Consider the following 21,507-nt stretch of genomic DNA (forward strand, 5'->3'; position numbering starts at 1 on the left):
TTTTTCGCAAATTATTATTATTGAAGAACAGGCATGTTTTCCTTGGTATAAATTTACCTTCACATTTACGGAATAACTTTTACCAATAATAAAATGCTAACATTTCTCTGTCTACCCTTAAAGGGATATTCAGGTTACTTTCTAAGGAATGAATCCATGGAAGACTGTTGACACTGACAGTCAAACAAAATTTCTCTATCTACCCATAAAGTGATATTCAAGTTATTTTCTAAGGAATACTCCATGAAAGACTGTTTACACTGACAGTCAAACAAGAAAAAGAGGAACAAGTGGTTTATCAACTTTAATCTTGCTGCAATACCAACTATATATCTATCTATAAGTTGTGACAATTCATTTCATCAAGACTCTATTTATCTTACATTGTTCATGTACTAAGGAACATTAACAAAGGAAAGTGGAATATGATTTTACAGCCATTTTCAATTGTTAACCCAACCTGGAAAGTCTTTCGTCTAGTGAGAAATACTTATTTTACTATAGTCAAAAAAGGATTTTAAATTTTTCACTATTCCCCCTGTGTATCTCTAAACATTATACTATTGAAAGATACATATTAACCTTTAGCCTGCTGGTGGCAAGTTCTCCCTTTGCGACCATGTCCATTTTAGGAATTTTGCAGGGTAAAGGTTAGAGGATTTCTACAAGAAATCTGACAAAAAACTGATCCTGACTAAGCCTTCTTTAATGTAACAAAAACTTAGAAAGGCTGTTTTTCAGCTGTTTTTTTTTTTATACTGAATATTATCTATCTTGCACATCTTTATCAGTTCTTGAACAAAACACATTACATGATAAACAATACAACATATTATTCTTTGGTTATGGTTGGTCACAGCACAGCTTATTCTTTGTCAAAAACATATAGACAATGTTGAAATTTCAACAAATACATAGACAGCATTGTAACATTAACAACAAGAGGACCATGATGGTCCTGAATCGCTCACCTCTTCCAACATGACCCAGTTTTGAGTATGAAGTCGTTTTTTCTATTATTTGACATAGTGACCTAGTTTTTGAGCTCATGTGACCCAGTTTTGAACTTGACCTAGATATTATCAAGATAAAAATTCTGACCAATTTTCATGAAGATCCATTGAAAAATATGGTCTCTAGAGAGGTCACAAGGTTTTTCTATTATTTGACCTATTGACCTAGTTTTCGAAGGTACGTGACCCTGTTTTGAACTTTACCTAGATATCATCAAGGTGAACATTCTCACTAATTTTCATGAAGATCTCATGAAAAATATGGCCTCTAGAGAGGTCACAAGGTTTTTCTATTTTTATACCTACTGGCCTAGTTTTTGACCGCACATGACCCAGTTTCGAAACTGACCTAGATATCATCAAGGTGAACATTCAGATCAATTTTCATGAAGATCCATTGAAAAATACGGCCTCTAGAGAGGTCAAAAGATTTTAATAATTTTAGACCTACTGACCTAGTTTTTGACCGCAGTTGACCCAGTTTCAAATTTGACCTAGATATCATCAAGATGAATATTCAGACCAACTTTCATACAGATCCCATGAAAAGTGTGGCCTCTAGAGAGGTCACAAGGTTTTTTTATTATTTGACCTACTGACCTATTTTTTTATGGCACGTGACCCAGTTTCAAATTTTTCCTAGATATCATCAAGGTGAACCAATTTTTATGGAGATTCATTCACAAGTATGGCCTCTAGAGAGGTCACAAGGTTTTTCTATTTTTAGACCTACTGACCTAGTTTTTGACCACACATGACACTGTTTCGAACTTGACCTAGATATCATCAAGATGAACATTCAGATCAATTTTCATACAGATCTCATAAAAAATATGGCTTTTAGAGAGGTCACAAGGTTTTTCTATTATTTGACCTACTGACCTAGTTTTTGATGGCACGTGACCAACTTTCGAATTTGACCTAGATATCATCAAGATGAACATTCAGACAAACTTTCATACAGATCCCATGAAAAATATGGCCTCTAGAGTGGTGACCTCTAGAGTGGTCACAAGCAAAAGTTTACGGATGCACGGACGCACGCACGACGGACACCGCGCGATCACAAAAGCTCACCTTGTCACTTTGTGACAGGTGAGCTAAAAACAAAACTAGAATTGCTTCCTAGGACACTTTTGCCCCCACATGCTGCACAATTTCATATCAAGCTTCATCACCTATGCAACGTTGAACCGATTCCTTCAAAGAGTATGACAAGTTGAACACACAAAATTTCTTCACTATACCCTATATAGTGAAATTAACAAAGGGCCATAACACTGATCAAAATTGTCACAGCCCATCCTTTATTGTCATATTCAGATAAGGTTGTGCATCTGAGCAACTTCGAATCAATTCCTGCAAGAGGTGTTCGAGTTGAACACACCAAATTTCTTTACTATGGCCTATTTTGGGAAATTAAGAAAGGGCAATAATTCTAGAAAACAAGAGGGCCATGATGGCCTTATATCGTTCACCTGAGTAGAGTTGCTTGCTTGAACAAATTTCTTAATAAGCTTTAAGATCTAGGCCTTCTGGTTTATTTTTAGCAAATTTATGAAGATTTCCCTATGCACAATCAAGTAACCCTGGGGCTGGGTCAATTTGACCCTGGGGGGGTCAAGATTTGAACAAATTTTGTAGAGGTCCACTAGGCAATGCTACATGGCAAATATCTAAGCTCTAGGCCTTCTGGGGTTTTTTTTTTCAGAAAATTTTGAAGATTTTTCTATGTACAATCAAGTAACCCCATGGGGCGGAGCCAATTTGACCCCGGGAGTCATGATTTGAACAAATTTTGTAGAAGTCTACTAGGCAATGCTACATGTCAAATATCTAAGATCTAGGCCTTCTGGTTTATTTCCAGAAAATTTTTGAAGATTTTCATATGTAAAATCAAGTGACCCCTAGGGTAGGGTCAATTTTGACCCCGGGGTCATGATTTGAACAACTTTAGTAGAGGTCCACTAGGTAATGCTACATGTCAAATATCTAAGCTCTAGGGCTTCCGGTTTTTGAGAAGAAGATTTTTTTAAAGATTTTCCTATGTAAAATCAAGTGACCCCGGCGGCGGGGCCAATTTTGACCCCGAGGGTCATGATTTAAACAAATTTTGTAGAGGTCCTCTAGGCAATGCTACATGTCAAATATCTAAGCTCTATGCCTTCTGGTTTATTTTTAGAAATTTTTTGAATATTTTCATATGTAAAATCAAGTGACCCCTGGGGCGGGGGTCAAAATTGACTTCGGGGTCATGATTTGAACAACTTTAGTAGAGGTCCACTAGGCAATGCTACATGTCAAATATCTAAGCTCCAGGCTTATGCTTTTTGAGAAGAAGATTTTTTAAGATTTTCCTATGTACTATCAAGTAACCCCTGGGGTGGGGTCAATTTTGTCCCCGGGGTCATGATTTGAACAAATTTGGTAGAGGTCCACTAGGCAATACTTCACACCATATATCTAAGCTCTAGGGCTTCTGGTTTTTGAGAAGAAGATTTTTTAAGATTTTCGTATGTAAAATCAAGTGACCCCTGGGGCGGGGTCAATTTTGACCCCAGGGGTCATGATTTAAACAAATTTTATAGCGGTCCAATAGGCAATGCTACATGTCAAATATTTAAGCTCTAGGCCTTCTGGTTTATTTTTAGAAATTTTTTGAAGATTTTCATATGTAAAATCAAGTGACCCCTGGGGCGGGGTCAATTTTGACACGGAGGTCATGATTTGAACAACTTTAGTAGAGGTCCACTAGGCAATGCTACATGTCAAATATCTAAGCTCTAGGGCTTCTGTTTTTTGAGAAGATTTTTTAAGATTTTCCTTTCGGTTGCCATGGCAACAGGAGTTCTCCATGGAATTCAATTCTTTGAACAATTTTGAAAGGGGGCCACCCAAGGATCATTCCTGTGAAGTTTGGTGTAATTCTGCCCAGTGGTTTTCAAGAAGAAGATTTTTTTACAAATTGTTGACGGACGACGCACGATGGACATCAAGCGGTCACAATAGCTCACCTTGTGACAGGTGAGCTAAAAAATATAGCCACAGAAAAAAAATCCATTATTTATGGACATCTTCAAATCAAGGTCCTTCATCTGTGAAACTTTCAAGCATATCCTTTCAATAGTGTTTGAGGAGTTGGACACACAAGATTTTTCTCTATATTCTATATAGCAAAACTATCAAAGGCCGTAACTGTTGCAAAAATAGTTACAGCAAAAGTTCCACCCTTTTTGGTCATCAAGCTTGTTCATCTGTAAAGTTTGAAGCAAATCAAGCTATTAGGGTGGGAGGAGTTGGACACACAAGATTTCTGGGCATACATACAGACGGACGGACAGCAGTAACGCTATATGACCCCCACATAAATGTGGGAGCATTATAAAAATCAAATAAACAATAACACAAGTGAACACACAAAAACACAAAATATCTTTGAGACTAAAATAATGTTTTAGTCCTTCCTTAACAAGTGGACACATTAACAAGAAACAGGACAGTGATATGAATGATCAGGCAAGGAGACAGCACCCTAAACATATGACAAGAATCTTGCAAACTTTTATGCCATCATTTCACAGTTACATAAAATAGAGCTGATCATTAAAAATTCTCATTTCTCAACTACAGATCATTGACAAAAATCTACAGACTGCAGTTTTCAGTTACCAGTTTGGGTCTCAGGATAGAGCCTCTTTTTTCAGTTAGAACTGCAACTTTTGACTTTTACTCTACTTAATGAGCAGACAGGTTGTCAGTTGTTTCAATTTCAAATTAATGTATGTCCTGTTTCACAGGTTTATAAAAGTAACAATATATTTTTCACTGTTGCAATATTCCACTCACATGCAGAGAAAAATGACCAAGTAAATTCAATGAAATGATATCCCCAAGGTTTCATCATTAACAAGGGACCCATCTGGGCCTTAGCTGCTCACCTGAGGAGGACCTTGACCTTATAACCAAGTCCTCATTCACATGTAAATACTTAACAAGAGCACCGCCTACAGGTGCCATCACTCGTCTGCAAGTGCTGGTCAGTATGTAGGAAAAGTGTTATAGTTAAGAATTTCCAAGTACAAAAAGGGCCATAACTCTGATAAAATAATGGTTAGGGTTAGGGTTCTTGGCCTACATAGTAATCTAATGATGATAAACAAGTGTGCAAAGTTTCGGAGCTGTAGCTCCTATTGTGTTTGAGAAAAGATGGATCTAAACAAAAATTTTAACCAAGGAACTCAAATTTTTTTCTAAGTACAAAAAGGGCCAAGATTTTGAGAAAATGCTTATCAGAGATATGGTTCTTGGCCTACTAAGTCATCTAATGATGACAAACAAGTGTGCAAGGTTTCAAAACTGTAGCTCTTACGGTTTTTGACAAAAGGTGAACCTTAACAAACATTTTAACCAATGCCGACACCGACGATCAAGTGATGACAATACCTTGTAGATTTATTTTTTCAAAAATCAGACGAGCTAAAAAATCATTAAACATGAATCAAACTGTGATGAGTTGGAATTTATGGCAAATCAACACACAAAGGTCATATATATTGACAAATATCACAATGTCATAGATTTAGTAAAACTGGTAACCAAGTTAAACAGGAACAGGCAATCCTTATTCAATTCAATAACACAAAGCATCAGCTATTATGGGAATAAATTAATCATAATACTGACATGTGAAAAGGATTTCAAACCCTTTACATGATACAAACACATAATACAGAAAGGTTCAAAAGATATTATACCACTCTGTATTGGCTCATACTTTTGGCTTTAATGAAAATCAATATTTTGGTAACGAAAGTTCATTTGTGAGAAGGAAAAATTTGCTCACTTAAAGTCTTAATGAAATGATATTAATAAAGTAGTCTAATAAAAACATATACACAATATGTCAACACATTTTTTATCATAGTGTGTGATAGATTAAAATGTTAAATAAATAACTTTGTGGAGATAATAAGTTCAAATCAAAAACTTCTAAAAATCAAATGATAACATTTTTAGGTGATGCCAACCAAATATAAATGACTAGACGGTGCAATAATTGTCATATACAAAATGTATCAAATATATTAAATCTGTTAAAACAACAAGCTTCCAGGGACACATGTCTCTAAATCTTACAACGCAATAAAAACAATGATACAATTAAATTTCTGTACAGGTGTTTTACCCCATGATTTTTGAACATTACTCTTACCATAGCTTTGGGAATTTGAACAGTATTTTGGTCAAAACTGGAAAAAGATTTTATTCATACATTTATTATAAATATCAGCAGCCTAATGCTACCCAAGAGGTATATTTTTCTGTACAAAGATTTGCATTTTTGATGATCTTGTTCTTATACATCAAAAGATCTTTTTTACCATACTTTTTGTTGGGTACAATTAGAATTCTGGTCTCACATTAAGGAGAACAGATACTGATCCACTGAAGACTCTAAAATCAGTCAAAAACAAATAATCATTAATGAACACTAGTTTGACATTAGCTTTAAAGTAATACTCAAAGTACAATGTAGCTTCAAAATGTCTGTACTGCAATCTGCCATTTATCAACAGCTATTCAACTCGTTTCAAAATAAACTCAGTGGTTAAAATACTACCAAATATTACATCATATTTATATATTTCTTACAGCAGTGTGAGATGTAAATAAGTTCTTTAATTAAAATGATGCAAGTAAGTGCTTTTAATTCAAAAGAAAAACAAGAGCTGTCTGGTGACAGCGCGCTCGACTATTCGAAGAATTGATTGAAGAATGGGGTCAAAATATTTCCACAGATATTCAGACAAAAGAAAAAAATAGATTAGACAAACAATGTTCCTGTATTTCTTTGATTTCAATAAGTCTTGCGCTAAATGGCAATGTATGAACCAATTTCAAAGTTCAACAAGAGCTGTCTGATGACAGCGTGCTCGACTATTCGAAGAATTGATTGAAGAATGGGGTCAAAATATTTCCACAGATATTCAGACAAAAGAAATAAATAGATTAGACAAACAATGTTCCTGTATTTCTTTGATTTCGATAAGTCTTGCACTAAATGGCAATGTATGAACCAATTTCAAAGTCCAAAAAGGGCCATAATTCAGTCAAAATAGTTATGTACTCTTGCCTACAGATGGAAATCATAATGATAAACAAGTGTTCAAAGTTTAAAAGCCATATGTCAAATAGTTTTGACAAAACCTGGACTTGTATGAAAACAGAACCAATTTTGAAGTCCAGAAAGGGCCATAATTCAGCCAAAATAGATGACAGAGTTATGTACTCTTTCCTACAGATAGAGACTATTATACTTAACAAGTGATAAAAGTTTCAAAGCCATATGTCAAACACTTTACAAAAAATATGAACTGGTACGGAAAACTTAACCAAGATTTCTAAGTCAAAAGGGGCCATAATTCAGCCAAAATCCTTGATGGAGTTATGTACTCTTGCCTATAACTGGATATGGTGATGGTAAACAGGTGTTTAAAGTTTCAAAGCTTTATCTCAAAAGACTTTATCAAAATATGAACTGGTACGAAATATTAACCCAGATTTCTAAGTCAAAAAGGGCCATAATTCAGCCAAAATCCTTGATGGACTAATGTGCTCTTGCCTATAACTGGACATGGTGATGGTAAACAAGTGTTGAAAGTTTCAAAGCTTTATCTCAAAAGACTTTGTCAAAATATGAACTGGTACGAAAAACTTAACCAAGATTTCTAAGTCGAAAGGGGCCATAATTCAGCCAAAATCCTTGATGGAGTTATGTACTCTTGCCTATAACTGGCCATGGTGATGGTTAACAAGTGTTGAAAGTTTCAAAGCTTTATCTCAAAAGACTTTGTCAAAATGTGGACTGGTACGAAAAACTTAACCAAGGTGTGACGCCGACGCCGTGGTGAGTAGGATAGCTCTACTTATTCTTCAAATAGTCGAGCTAAAAAGGGCCATAATTCAGTCAAAATAGTTATGTACTCTTGCCTACAGATGGAAATCATAATGATAAACAAGTGTTCAAAGTTTAAAAGCCATATGTCAAATAGTTTTGACAAAACGTGGACCTGTATGAAAACAGAACTAATTTCAATGTACTCTTTCTGACAGATAGAGACTATTATACTAAACAAGTGATAAAAGTTTCAAAGCCATATGTCAAACACTTTACAAAAAAGAAAACTTAAACAAGATTTCTAAGTCAAAAGGGGCCATAATTCAGCCAAAATCCTTGATGGAGTTATGTGCTCTTGCCTATAACTGGACATGGTGATGGTAAATAAGTGTTGAAAGTTTCAAAGGTTTATCTCAAAAGACTTTGTCTAAATACAAACTGGTACGAAAAACTTAACCAAGATTTCTAAGTCGAAAGGGGCCATAATTCAGCCAAAATCCTTGATGGAGTTATGTAGTCTTGCCTATAACTGGCCATGGTGATGGTAAACAAGTGCTGAAAGTTTCAAACCTTTATCTCAAAAGACTTTGTCAAAATGTGAACTGGTACGAAAAACTTATCCATGATTTCTAAGTCAAAAGGGGCCATAATTCAGCCAAAATCCTTGATGGAGTTATGGGCTCTTGCCTATAACTGACCATGGTGATGGTAAACAAGTGTTGAAAGTTTCAAAGCTTTATCTCAAAAGACTTTGTCAAAATCTGGACTGGTACGAAAAACTTAACCAAGGTGTGACGCCGAAACCGTGGTGAGTAGGATAGCTCTACTTATTCTTCGAATAGTCAAGCTAAAAACTGAATACTGAAGGCATTAATAAAAGGCACACACACATTTCATGTTCAATATTTTGTCAATCCACTGTTCAAATGCATTACACACCTTTGTTTCAAGAAATAAGCTGAACTGTAAGAACTTGTCTTTTCTTGAAAAGGACTCTATGTCTAGCCTACATGTCAATTAACCTTTAATTACATATAACCATACCATTTCCCTTATTGTCCAGTGATAAAATTTTATGAAAAAAGCTTATTCTTTTCAAGTTGAAGAAACAGTCTATGAAATTTCAAATACAACAGTTTACTTATTCCTTGGGCACAACTGACAGACAAATAAAATTTACTAGGCCTACATGTACAAGCAAATTAAAATGTAATAGAAAAAAAAGCAACTAATCTGCATTAAAACTGACCACTTAAGGAATTAAGGAACTAAAACATCCTCTTCAAGCTAGACACCAGATATTATGGTCCCTTTTCTATATCCACATACATGTAAAGTATAATTGAGCCACACCATGAGAAAATCAACATAGTGCATTTGCAACCAGCATGGATCCAGACCAGCCTGTGCATCCGTGCAGTCTGGTCAGGATCCATGCTGTTCGCTAACGATTTCTTTATTGCAATAGGCTTTGAAAGCAAACAGTCTGGATCCATGCTGGTCGCAAATGCACTATGTTGGTTTTCTCTGGCGCGGCTCAATTTAATTTTAAGCCTAATGGTACTGGAGCATTGTTCAAACTTTTGTAGTGATACATGTACATATATATATAAATTAACTGCTACATCTTCATCATACATATCTTTCTATCTGATACAAGAAATGGCAATGCTGTTAACTTTCTTTTATTACCATGGCATAATATATATATATAAACTGATATAATATCTATTTTGTCTGATCTAGGTTTCAAGCCATTTCTTCAATTTTATACCAGTTACTGAAGAACTTTCAAAACTATCAATTTTCACAGAAACGTACATGTAACAGTTAGTAAGTATTCATTAAAATTAGCCGTTTCATTATTTCTGACCAATACTAGCTTGACATACTAAAGCATGTTCATGCATATATGTTGATACTGAAGTATCAAATAATAAAAGTCCAGTTTTATACTAGTTAACGCTAACAGCAAAAAGCAGGCAAGTTTTTTTTTGTTTGTTTGTTTGTTTTGAGTCTAACATTGTTTTTCAAAGTTCTGTATTTCAGTTATGTAACAGCAGAACCTTACCAGTGTTCCTGGATTCTATACCACTACAAACCTGTTCTCTGCAAGTAACTGCCAACTTCTCCACATGAACCAGAGGTGGAGGATGAATGATTTCAGACACAACGTCTTTTATCAAACTGTCATAGAGAACATGAACTTTGACGGGGGATAAAACTCACAACCCTGCAATCCATAGATCTGTGCTCTCCACATTGAGCTAAGCAGACGGGCAAGGCTAAATTTCAGCATGAAAGGCTTAGATGAAGATATAGCAATAAATCTATATATTCTCCAGAATGTCTTGCATCACATATGGACAGTAACACAAGCATGGAAGCCTCTTGCTTCCTGTAGAGGTTTCTCTATTGTCCAGGTCTTTGTTTCTGGATCAAAGCATTCAACTACCCTACTAGCATGAGAATCATGTGACCCCACTCTCAAATTGTCCGTCATACCCCCTATCACATAAATCTTGTCTCTGAGGACAGTAGCACCACTATTTTTATGGCAAAAGTTCATGTCAGGCAGTCTCTGGAATGTACGCTTCTCTGGATCTAGTGTGATCACCTTCTTCGTATCCTCCCAAAAAATGTAAAATACTCCATTAAGCACCACTATTTGAGCAAATTCAATTGCTTCTGGCAAGATAAAATGTTCACGTAAGGGTTTGATTGCTGTACTGTCAGGGGACCCTTCATAGCACTCCATTGTGTTGACTTTGGCTTCACCTTGCAGTCCCCCTACCTCCACCAACTGATTCCCGTAAGGAACAATCTTTGACAGAGTCCTTGGGAAAGAAGAATGGCCAACAACTGACCACACATTTGTGGACGGGTCAAAACATTCAATACAGCCCTGATCTACTACCTCAAAGTTAGCGGTATACGTCACTCCACCAAAAATAAACAACCTATCATGCAGCACAGCAGAAGCGTGTTTCGCTCTGGGCTGACTCATGCAGGTGATCTCGTGCCATTCTCGTCCACCTGTATCAAACTTCCACACATTTCCAATAATTCTTCCATCAAGAATACCGCCTGCGACTATAATACAGTTAACTACAGCAGACACACTGAACCAGGTCACAGGTTTAGGGAAGTCGGGCAATGAGGACCATGCATTCTTTTGAGGATCAAACATTTCAACTGTTCTCGTTACAAACCCGTTCAAACCACCTATTGCTACTATAACCTCTTTGGCAATGGTTGACGGTCTTGGGTGGAACATAGTATCTTGCATGCTTCGCCGCCTCCTACCATATTGGTCATGAATAGTTTCATGTTTAATCTCAGCTTGTCTGACTAGATCCATACATCTATCACAATTTTGTAAAAGAGGTTCATTTTCCATACTTCGTAAATTATTAATATTGATCACAGGCAATCTGACTTCTTGCAGTAACTGTAGAATATATTTTTTCCTGTCTTCAACATCGTACTTTATCCATCGTATAACAGCATTATACACAGTTTCTTCATTTCGTACTTCTATATGATCACTTGAAACAAACCACAGCAACTTCTCTAGTGGTATTTCAAGAAACTCATCGTACTGAACTAGAGCCGAGAAATTTTCTAGGGCATACTTTGTAGCACTGTCCTCTAGCTCCTTGCAGGAATGAATTTGTGAAAACAACTGAATGCCCAAACAGTTTGAGGGATGTAACTGTCGTTTCAAAAAATTGCAGCAAGCATCAACAATGGCAGGATATTGGAATTTGCAACCAGCAGTGAGCATTTCTTGAGCATTGTCTGTTGAGATCTCTAGACGGCCGGTGTAAACATAGTCTATGATACGCTTAAATGTCCAAGGAGAAATATCAGCAAAGGGTACACGTATATCTCTATTTTCTCTTAAATCATTGGTAAACATTGCATGAAAATATGGGCTACTAGCTGACAACAGGTTCTTATGGCAAGGAAACTCCTCCTGTCCTAGACACAATATTGTGTCTGTGAAAAGCCTCTTCAGCCTCATTTCATTGAGATTTTTAAGAATGCCCATTCCATAACCTACATCCATCAAAATGTACTTGTCATCCACAACGCTTCCTGCTCCAACTTCAGCCATTTTGACGTACACTACCCGAGATCCTCACTCTTCGCTGCGTGTCTCTCGATACTTCACCAAGCCAAAATGAAACTCTTCCTTGCCCACAATATTACACTGCAATTAGAAAAGACAATGTTTAGTCAAAGAATTCACGACGGCCCGAAGGCACTCACCAGACTTAAATATATATCAAGACACATTGCATCGTGAAAGGGAAGTTAAAAAACAATTGTGTTCAGTATGAAATATGACAAATATGACCCATACAAGAAACCAGGCATATAACGGGTTTTCAACTTTATACAACAGTAGCCAATATTCAGCCATTCACTACTGAAAAAAGAACATTACTTTTCTAGAGATGTCAAAGAGAGACTCCCCAAAAAAGCCAGGTAACGGTAGTATAAAATCTACAAGATCCTTTGGAATAACAAATGATAACTTACTGAGTTATTAACGTGCTGATGCAAACAGACTTTTATTGAAAAAGTACAAACAGGGGCATAATTTCATCAAACTGAAAGCAGGAGTTTCGAAACCAATGTCATCCAGATAGTTTTATCATGCAGAAGGCTGCTGTTGTACATTATCAAGTGTCATTCTGATGTGATGAGTAAACAGAGTGGTGAGTAATAACTAAGATATAATGTAGCTGAGAACTGTTAAACAAGATATCTATATATATGACGCTGCCAGTATCCTAACAGTTCTGGTGACTTTCCTCACAGCGAGCTTCAAGTAATAGCAGACTCAGTTTTATAAAGTCCGCTATGAGAAAAGTGCATTATTGCTTACGCTCCACAGCACTGGCTTACGTGGAACTCTTATTTAATATTAAACAAGAGCTGTCACTAATGGTAACAAATGCCCCTGCAGCGCCTTGACCTTTGACCTGGTGACCCCAAAGTCAAAAGGGGTCGTGTACTCAATAAGTACTATCAGCATGTGAAGTTTGAAGGTCCTGGGTGCAGTGGTTTGCGAGTAAAGTGCCTTCATGCAAAAAGTTAACATTGGCCCCTGTGACCTTCACCTTTGACCTGGTGACCCCAAATTCAGTAGGGGATGTGTACTCAATAAGTACTATCAGCATGTGAAGTTTGAAGGTCCTGGGTGCAGTGGTTCGCGAGTAAAGTGCCTTCATGCAAAAAGTTAACACTGGCCCCTGTGACCTTGACCTTTGACCTGGTGACCCCAAAGTCAGTAGGGGTCGTGTACTCAATAAGTACTATCAGCAAGTGAAGTTTGAAGGTCCTGGGTGCAGTGGTTCATGAGTAAAGTGCCTTCATGCAAAAAGTTAACGTTGTGACGAACAAACGAACCGACGGACGGACAGCAGAAAATAAAGAAGGGGGCATAAAAATATATTTAATATACGTGTATTCCATGATACTAAGTAACAATAATTTGTTAAAAGTCCCATGTTTTTTGCAATATTTTAGTTTACAGCTGCAAAACAGCAGCGGATCAATAGATTGCTTTTTGGATTATCAAATTTTATACAAGAGGACCAAGATCGCTCACCTGAGTAACACACCATAACAGTATAAATATGTTTTACCAAGTGATTTCATGGATACAAATATTCTGACCAATTTTCATCAAGACTGGACCAAAAATGTGGCCTCTTGGGTGTACACTTGTAAGCATTTTCTTTGATTTGACCTAGTGACCTAAATTTTAACCCTACATGACCAAGATTCGAACTTGTCCAAGATGTCATGAAAACAAACAATCTGACAAAGTTTCAGGAAGATTGGAGCAAGGAAGTGGCCTCTAGAGTGTATACAAGCTTTTCCTTTGATCTGACCTAGTGACCAAGCTTTTGACCCCACATCACCCATATTTGAAATCATCGAAGATAGAATAAACAAGAGCTGTCTCCATAGGATGACACATGCCCCCGATGGCACTTTGAATGAATAGTTATGGCCGATGTTAGAGTTTAGGACCTTTGACCTACAGAGCTGGGTCTTGCGCACGACACGTCGTCTTACTGTGTCACACATTCATGCATAGTTATTTTAAAATTCCATGCATGAATGACAAAGATATGGACAGGACATGCCCTTCAATGCACTATCATGAAAAATGACCTTTAACGTCTAAGTGTGACCTTGACCTTTGAGCTACAAACCTGGGTCTTGCGCGTGACACGTCGTCTTACTGTGGTACACATTCATGCCAAGTTATTTGAAAATCCATCCATGGATGACAAAGATATGGACCAGACACGCCAATCAATGCACTATCCTTAAAAGTCTAGGTGTGACCTTGACCTTTGAGTTACGGACCTGGGTCTTGCGTGCGACACGTCGTCTTACTGTGGTACACATTCATGCCAAGTTATTTGAAAATCCATCCATCGATGACAAAGATATGGACCGGACATGCCCATCAATGCACTATCCTTTAATGTCTAAGTGTGACCTTGACCTTTGAGCTACGAACCTGGGTCTTGCGCACGACACGTCGTCTTACTGTGGTTCACATTCATGCCAAGTTATTTGAAAATCCATCCATCGATGACAAAGATATGGACCGGACACGCCAATCAATGCACTATCCTTTAATTTCTAAGTGTGACCTTGACCTTTGAGCTACGGACCTGGGTCTTGCGCACGACACGTCGCCTTACTGTGGTTCACATTCACGCCAAGTTATTTGAAAATCCATCCATCGATGACAAAGATATGGACCGGACACGCCCATCAATGCACTATCCTTTAATGTCTAAGTGTGACCTTGACCTTTGAGCTACGGACCTGGGTCTTGCGCGCGACACGTTGTCTTACTGTGGTACACATTAATGCCAAGTTATTTGAAAATCCATCCATCGATGACAAAGATATGGACCGGACACGAAAATTGCGGACAGACTGACAGACCGACAGACGGTTCAAAAACTATATGCCTCCCTTCGGGGGCATAAAAATGTGCCCCCTAGAGTGTAAACAAGCTTATTCTTTGATTTCAGATCAAAGCATACATGTAAATGAAACCTCTATACAGCTTTGAAGGCCAATATAGAAATTTTTTCCCCTTTTAGGGGCAGTAATTCTAAACGCATCATGTAATCTAGCTGGTTTTTGAAAGGAACCGAGTTATTATTGTGACTTAAGTTGCAAGTGTAGTTAAAATCCAATGTAAAATGTCACTTCTATCGTGTTCACAAGGTAAAATTAACAAATTTTGGCTCTTTCTGGGGCCGTAACTCCAGAACCTATGATTGGATCTGCCCGATTCATCATGGAATCAAAGATCTATTGTTGTTAAAGATATTTTGCAAGTTTGTATCAAATCAAACCATAAATGAAGTCTCTATATGGCTGCAAAAGCCAAGTAGCAATTTTTGGCCCTTAACGGGGCCATAACTCTAGAGACTAGAACCCATGATGGGATCTGGCCAGTTTTCGAAAGGAATCGAGATATTACGCCAATACAAGTTGTGTGCAAGTTTAATTAAAATCAATTGCAAAATGTGGTCTCTATCGTGTTCACAAGTCAAAAATAGCAAATTTTGGCCTTTTAAGGGGCCATAACTCTGAAACCCATGATGAAATCTGGCCAGTTTTCTAAAGAAACCGAGATATTATGCCAATACAAGTTGTGTGCAAGTTTAATTAAAATCAATTGCAAAATGTGGTCTCTTTCGTGTTCACAAGCCAAAAATAGCAAATTTTGGCCCTTTAATGGGCCATAACTCTGGAACCCATGATGGGATCTGGCCAGTTTTCGAAAGGAAGCAAGATATTATGCCAAAACAAGTTGTGTGCAAGGTTTGTTAAAATTCATTGCAAAATGTGGTCTCTATTGTGTTCAAAAGATATTGTGGATGGACAGACGGACAAACTTCAACTGTCCTTTGTAGAAAATATTAAACTTCTTTTTCAAACACATTTTTCTCTAAATTCATTTTTGTTGTGTGTCTAACATACTTATCTAGGTACTCCGAGAAATGAAAACTACATTTGTAGTTACCGGTAACTTATATTATTTTTCAAACATGCAGTTTTTTTTTATTTTGACAGCTCTACTTTTACTTTCATTTTGCATTTTTTTAAATGTACATGGTTTGTAATACTTTCAACTCCCGGAATACCTGGAATAAGGTCAGTAATTCGGTCGAAAATGTGCTTCCGTGGTGTAGCTGAAAGAAGTCCATAATAAATAGATCCTATTCCCATTTTTTTGCGCAAATTCATGTAGACTGAGTGCTTTAGTCACACTTTTTCACTACTAGAATACATTCTGCATGAAATGAGATGGTTTTCATGTTCATACACCACACAAGGCAAATTTTGCAGATCAAAACCGGTACTAGGTGTTTACCTGAAGTTGTCGTTTTTATATGAAACAAAGAAGGATTTGAATTACTGACCTTCAACCTACAGGAGAAATATATTAGGCACATAATAATCATAAAATAAATGACAAAATACAAATGTACTTCTAAAAATGAAGCTTGATATCTTCTACAAAATAGAATGTGAACAGTCAAAGTACTTGCGATATAGAACAAAATGTGTTATCAAAAGAGAATAACCTGTCTTGAAAATTTCTTCTACTAATTTATATATATTTTGATATATTCTTTATGATAAAAAATGGCCTATGTGGCATAAAAAACTTTTAGAAAAATTCACCCAAGGGGAGGTTTCAAAAGGCTTTACAAGAACCTTAAAATTTTGAAGGTGTTTTATTTATCAGTGTCAGTCACTCTGAACAAACAACTGATTTTAGGCCTAGTTGAAGACCAGAGTCATCCTGCCAAACGTTATTTCTGCCATGAGCAGGTGCCTGTGTAAAACAAACAACCTTCCTTAAGCTTGCTGGTTGGCTTCCTTTCATGTAATAACTGAACAAACTGCATTCCACTTGGTTAGGTGAGGAGGTATTCCAAATAATTGTACTCAAGTGATGAATATAATTATAATTTTTGACTGGTCGATATCCCCCTTTAGGTAGACAAGGTGTGTGTGTGTAGGGGGGAGGTGGGGGGGGGGGGGGGGGGGGGGGGGGGGGGGTTTTGTTTGTAGTTATGAAGCAGTTCTCAAGCCAGGGGGGGTGTTTTGTTTGTAGTTATGAAGCAGTTCTCAAGCCAGGGAGGTGTGTATTTTACAGATAAATGGGAGGGGAGGGGGTGGGGTCATTTGGAGGGATACTGAGTCTGAGGAAGGGGATGGGGTACTTTGAGGTTACCGGGGTGTGGAAGTGGGGTCAAATGTCTCCGCAAGGAGTGGGGGCGCGGGGGGGGTATTTTCTTTTAAAAGAACTGCTTCCACATGGGGGTATATTTTCTGGAAAAGCCCATTGTGGCTTTGTGGCTTAGTGAAGTTAGTCTTACCACTGTCACTGGGCACTGTGAAGTCTTGTCACATGTCTGACAAAAACCTGATCAGTATATTTGCCCGAAAAATAAAGGATAGTAACGCTCAATTTAGGGAAAGTTTAAGCAATGAAATTTAATATTCAAGAACTACATTGCACCAAAAGGGGCTCACATTTAATTTACAGCGATGCAATCATTCCAATAACAGTTGTCACGGTATTTCCGTCGCCATTACTTGCCTACATGTACACATTCATGACGTCATTATAATGTTACCTCTTGATTGGTTTGTTTAATTGGTCAAATACATCTAAATCGTTAATGGTTTGAAGATACTAAATTTGTGCATTATATTAAAAGTAAAAAAATCAACACCAATTAAATGTTAAGGTGGCAGGGGAGTGCAGATTTGCGAATTCCACATTGACGTGTGGGTACCAGTGTTGAAATATCCATAGAAATCTCGTTTTTGCTTATTTTTCTTTGAAACTACTATGGACTATTGCAGATACTATAGACTACATAAAGACGACTCTCCGGTCCTATGCACCTGTCGCTTTCCATGCCAGATGTAGTGAAAATTGGCCAAATCACCCAAATTTTATAGACCAAAATTAGCCTAACCGGGCCTCACTTTGAACTCTGCCATTCATCCATTTTGTATTTTTAAATCCAATTTTGTAGCATATATGTATAGTGCGAACATAGATGCATACCCAGGTGGTGTGGAATGTGTCTCCCAACCACCACTTTATTTCCCTAATTTTCACTTGAAAAAAGTGGATGGATAACAGCCGAGCGTCTGGTCGACTTTTTGTTATGATGTTTATGTTTTAGCCTCAACCGGAAGTACGGAGCTAGGAATTTTAAAACACCCGCCATGTAGAATCATTAACCGTTCCTCATTCCCCAGATATATTAAAGAATTAATTAATGATAAATAACCAGTAAGATAGATATGCCTTTTATATCTAAACCCCGTCCTGTTTATACAGAAAATTGACCGGGGCCAAATTACGAAACCGCTCCCCTGCCACCTTAAGTTTTTAAGATGTTTTAGATAAAATAAAATGTAACCTGTCCTGAATCCTAAGACACTTATAGTGATATCAACTGAACAAAAAGTGTTGCCGTACCTTGCAAGATAGCCGGTGAATAAGCCAACAAAAGTGCCCACCCCCCCACGCAAAAATCAGCCAAAAATTTGCATTCTGAATCAAAGTAACCCCGAAAAACTATTTACTGCCTTTAAAGTTAATTTCACATGATATTTACATTTTAAAGCCTTTCAAATGTTAAAACCATGTACTTTTAACATAATTTTGGTATACAAATGCAGATTAACCGTACTTATCCTATCGGGACACCCTTTAAAGGCCACCCATCCATCCTTTGGGGCCACCCCGGCCATATATAGCTTAATGGCATTGCTAGATATAGAAACACATGTGTTGCTTTTAAACAAAATGGCATGAATAGTCATTATCTAGGCACTAATTCTTCTTTTGGCCGTTTTATGATTTCGAGTCCTACTGGCTGGGGGTCCTTAGCTTCATTATTATATGGCCACCTACTGCCATTTTGGGACTCGCTGGGCCGAATTTAGTACTCTGAAATGAATAAAAAACCACTATAGGTTACAGCTCATTCCCGTAATGGGTTTAAATACATGCAAAAAATCAATATTTGAGTGGTTTGAAAATTTGTCTATTTTCCTTAATTTAAGGTGGCAGGGGAGTGCAGATTTGCGAATTCCACATTGACGTGTGGGTACCAGTGTTGAAATATCCATAGAAATCTCGTTTTTGCTTATTTTCTTTGAAACTACTATGGACTATTGCAGATACTATAGACTACAAAAGACGACTCTCCGGTCCTATGCACCTGTCGCTTTCCATGCCAGATGTAGTGAAAATTGGCCAAATCAAACCCCAAATTTTATAGACCAAAATTAGCCTAACCGGGCCTCACTTTGAACTCTGCCATTCATCCATTTTGTATTTTTAAATCCAATTTTGTAGCATATATGTATAGTGCGAACATAGATGCATACCCAGGTGGTGTGGAATGTGTCTCCCAACCACCACTTTATTTCCCTAATTTTCACTTGAAAAAAAGTGGATGGATAACAGCCGAGCGTCTGGTCGACTTTTTGTTATGATGTTTATGTTTTAGCCTCAACCGGAAGTACGGAGCAAGGAATTTTAAAACACCCGCCATGTAGAATCATTAACCGTTCCTCATTCCCCAGATATATTAAAGAATTAATAATGATAAATAACCAGTAAGATAGATATGCCTTTATATCTACCCTGTCCTGTTTATACAGAAAATTGACCGGGGCCAAATTACGAAACCGCTCCCCTGCCACCTTTATGGTATATGGTGAACTAGGGGCTTTGCCTGTTAACGTTATTGTCAAAAGTAGAGTACTTAATTACTGATGCAAGGTTATTGAAAGTAAAACTGATAAAATCAGCCATATTCTGTATAAGTTAATGTACAAGCTTCATATTCATGTCAGATATATATTGTTGCCCTTTCATATGTCAAAGATACATTAGAACAGCTTGGATTTCAGAATATAGGATTAACCAGTCAGTTCCTTCGGCACTTTATTTTCGTAATATTATTAAGCTTATATTAAAGGATCAGTATATACAAACTTGGACTAGAATATATGGTTCAAAATCCAAGAAAATATGAGCGTTATAAAATATTTAAAACAGTCTTTAAATTGAAGACTATTTGAAATTATTACCATCAAATCTTGCATTATCCTTATGTCATTCCAGGTGCCGTAATAATAAGTTGCCTATTGAAAAGGGTATATTTTTGAATATTGTCCATGATGAGAGGACATGTCACTTGCATGTGTAATAATGCTGCCTTGGGTGATGAGGGTCTTGCCCATTTTTAATCTAGATAGACAGAAATACATTCCAATTCATTACCAGATTTTGAATAATAATAATTTTCAATGTTTGCTTCAAGGTTGTAATGAAACCCTTCTCCTGAAGTTGGCATTATTTACACAAAAATTTATGTATGTTACTCAGTGAAAATATATTCTATTAATCTGGTGCATGCTAGTCAGAAATTCTTGATTTACGTCAGATATGCATATACCTACAGTAAGATACTGTATCTTATTGTATCTGCTATGTATTTTTACACGTATACGTTTTGTTTTATGTACATGTATTTGCATGTAAATGTCGCCTTTACAAGGCTATTGCCCATATGGGCCTAGTTCATTAAAAAAATCTGAAAAACTGACATTAACACAGTCTTACCTCCTCTTATCGGTAGATGAGTAGATTGTTTGGCAATATTCCTGCGCGGCGGTTGCAATATTGATAATCTTACCAATACAGAGCTTTGATCAATTTAAAAGCCTGATTTCACACTGGAATGGCTAAGACTGCAAGTGTTCAATGTGCAAACATACCTATCAGTTTGTTCTGCAGGACCGGACGGCATCTCTCTTAACACCCTACCAGTTTACTACTATGCTTATACTTTTATTTTGGCCTTTTTTTACTTTTTTATTTGATTGGTAGTTTTTGCTTTAATTAATTGCTTTTGATTTATGCCTTGTTCTTCATATTTAGCTGCTTTAGTTGTATACCTTGCTTTCCTTGTTTAGCTGACTTAGATGTATGCCTTGTTCTCCATGTTTAGCTGCTTTAGTTGTATACCTTGCTTTCTTTGTTTAGTTGCTTTAGTTGCATACCTTGCTTTCTATTTATTTATTATGTAGTCACTTGCTTGCATAATATGCTTTGAATGTGCTATTGTCATTACTACATCTTATTATTACGCTATGTTTTATGTGATACTGTGAAGGAGCTGCTGCTCAGTTCACTTCAGATCTGATCTGAGGTGATATCCTCATTTAGCAAGTTTTTATTCAGCTTATTGCGTCTGTTTTGCCTATCAGTTATTCCTCATTATCTCAAGCGGTTCTTAGGCCTTTGGTCAAGAGCAGCAGATCTTTTACAGGTTTAACTTCATTATTTGTGCTGCTACATGCTATGTGCTATAACCTTGTCTCTTATATTACAGCTTTCTTACTATATGTTTTAACTGTTTATTCTTGTTATATATAGTCGGTTAAAAAGCGCTTGCCGCTTATGTTGTACTGTTTTTCTGTCTTGCCGAC

At 37.0% G+C, this 21,507-nt stretch overlaps 1 protein-coding gene across 1 annotated transcript; it reads right to left on the reverse strand.

The window, feature by feature from the left end:
• Nucleotides 1-291: 291 nt before the first annotated feature.
• On the reverse strand, nucleotides 292-17,612 carry LOC123524548 (kelch-like protein 21). Its single transcript, XM_045302827.2, has 2 exons — nucleotides 17,515-17,612; nucleotides 292-12,127 (listed from the first exon to the last, which is right to left on the reverse strand). The coding sequence occupies exon 2, from the start codon at nucleotides 12,029-12,031 to the stop codon at nucleotides 10,268-10,270; it is 1,764 nt and encodes a 587-aa protein (XP_045158762.1). The 5' UTR covers nucleotides 12,032-12,127; nucleotides 17,515-17,612; the 3' UTR covers nucleotides 292-10,267.
• Between the last annotated feature and the right edge of the window lie 3,895 nt (nucleotides 17,613-21,507).

This window comes from Mercenaria mercenaria, chromosome 3 (genome assembly GCF_021730395.1).
Source record: "Mercenaria mercenaria strain notata chromosome 3, MADL_Memer_1, whole genome shotgun sequence".
Classification (NCBI taxonomy): domain Eukaryota; kingdom Metazoa; phylum Mollusca; class Bivalvia; order Venerida; family Veneridae; genus Mercenaria; species Mercenaria mercenaria.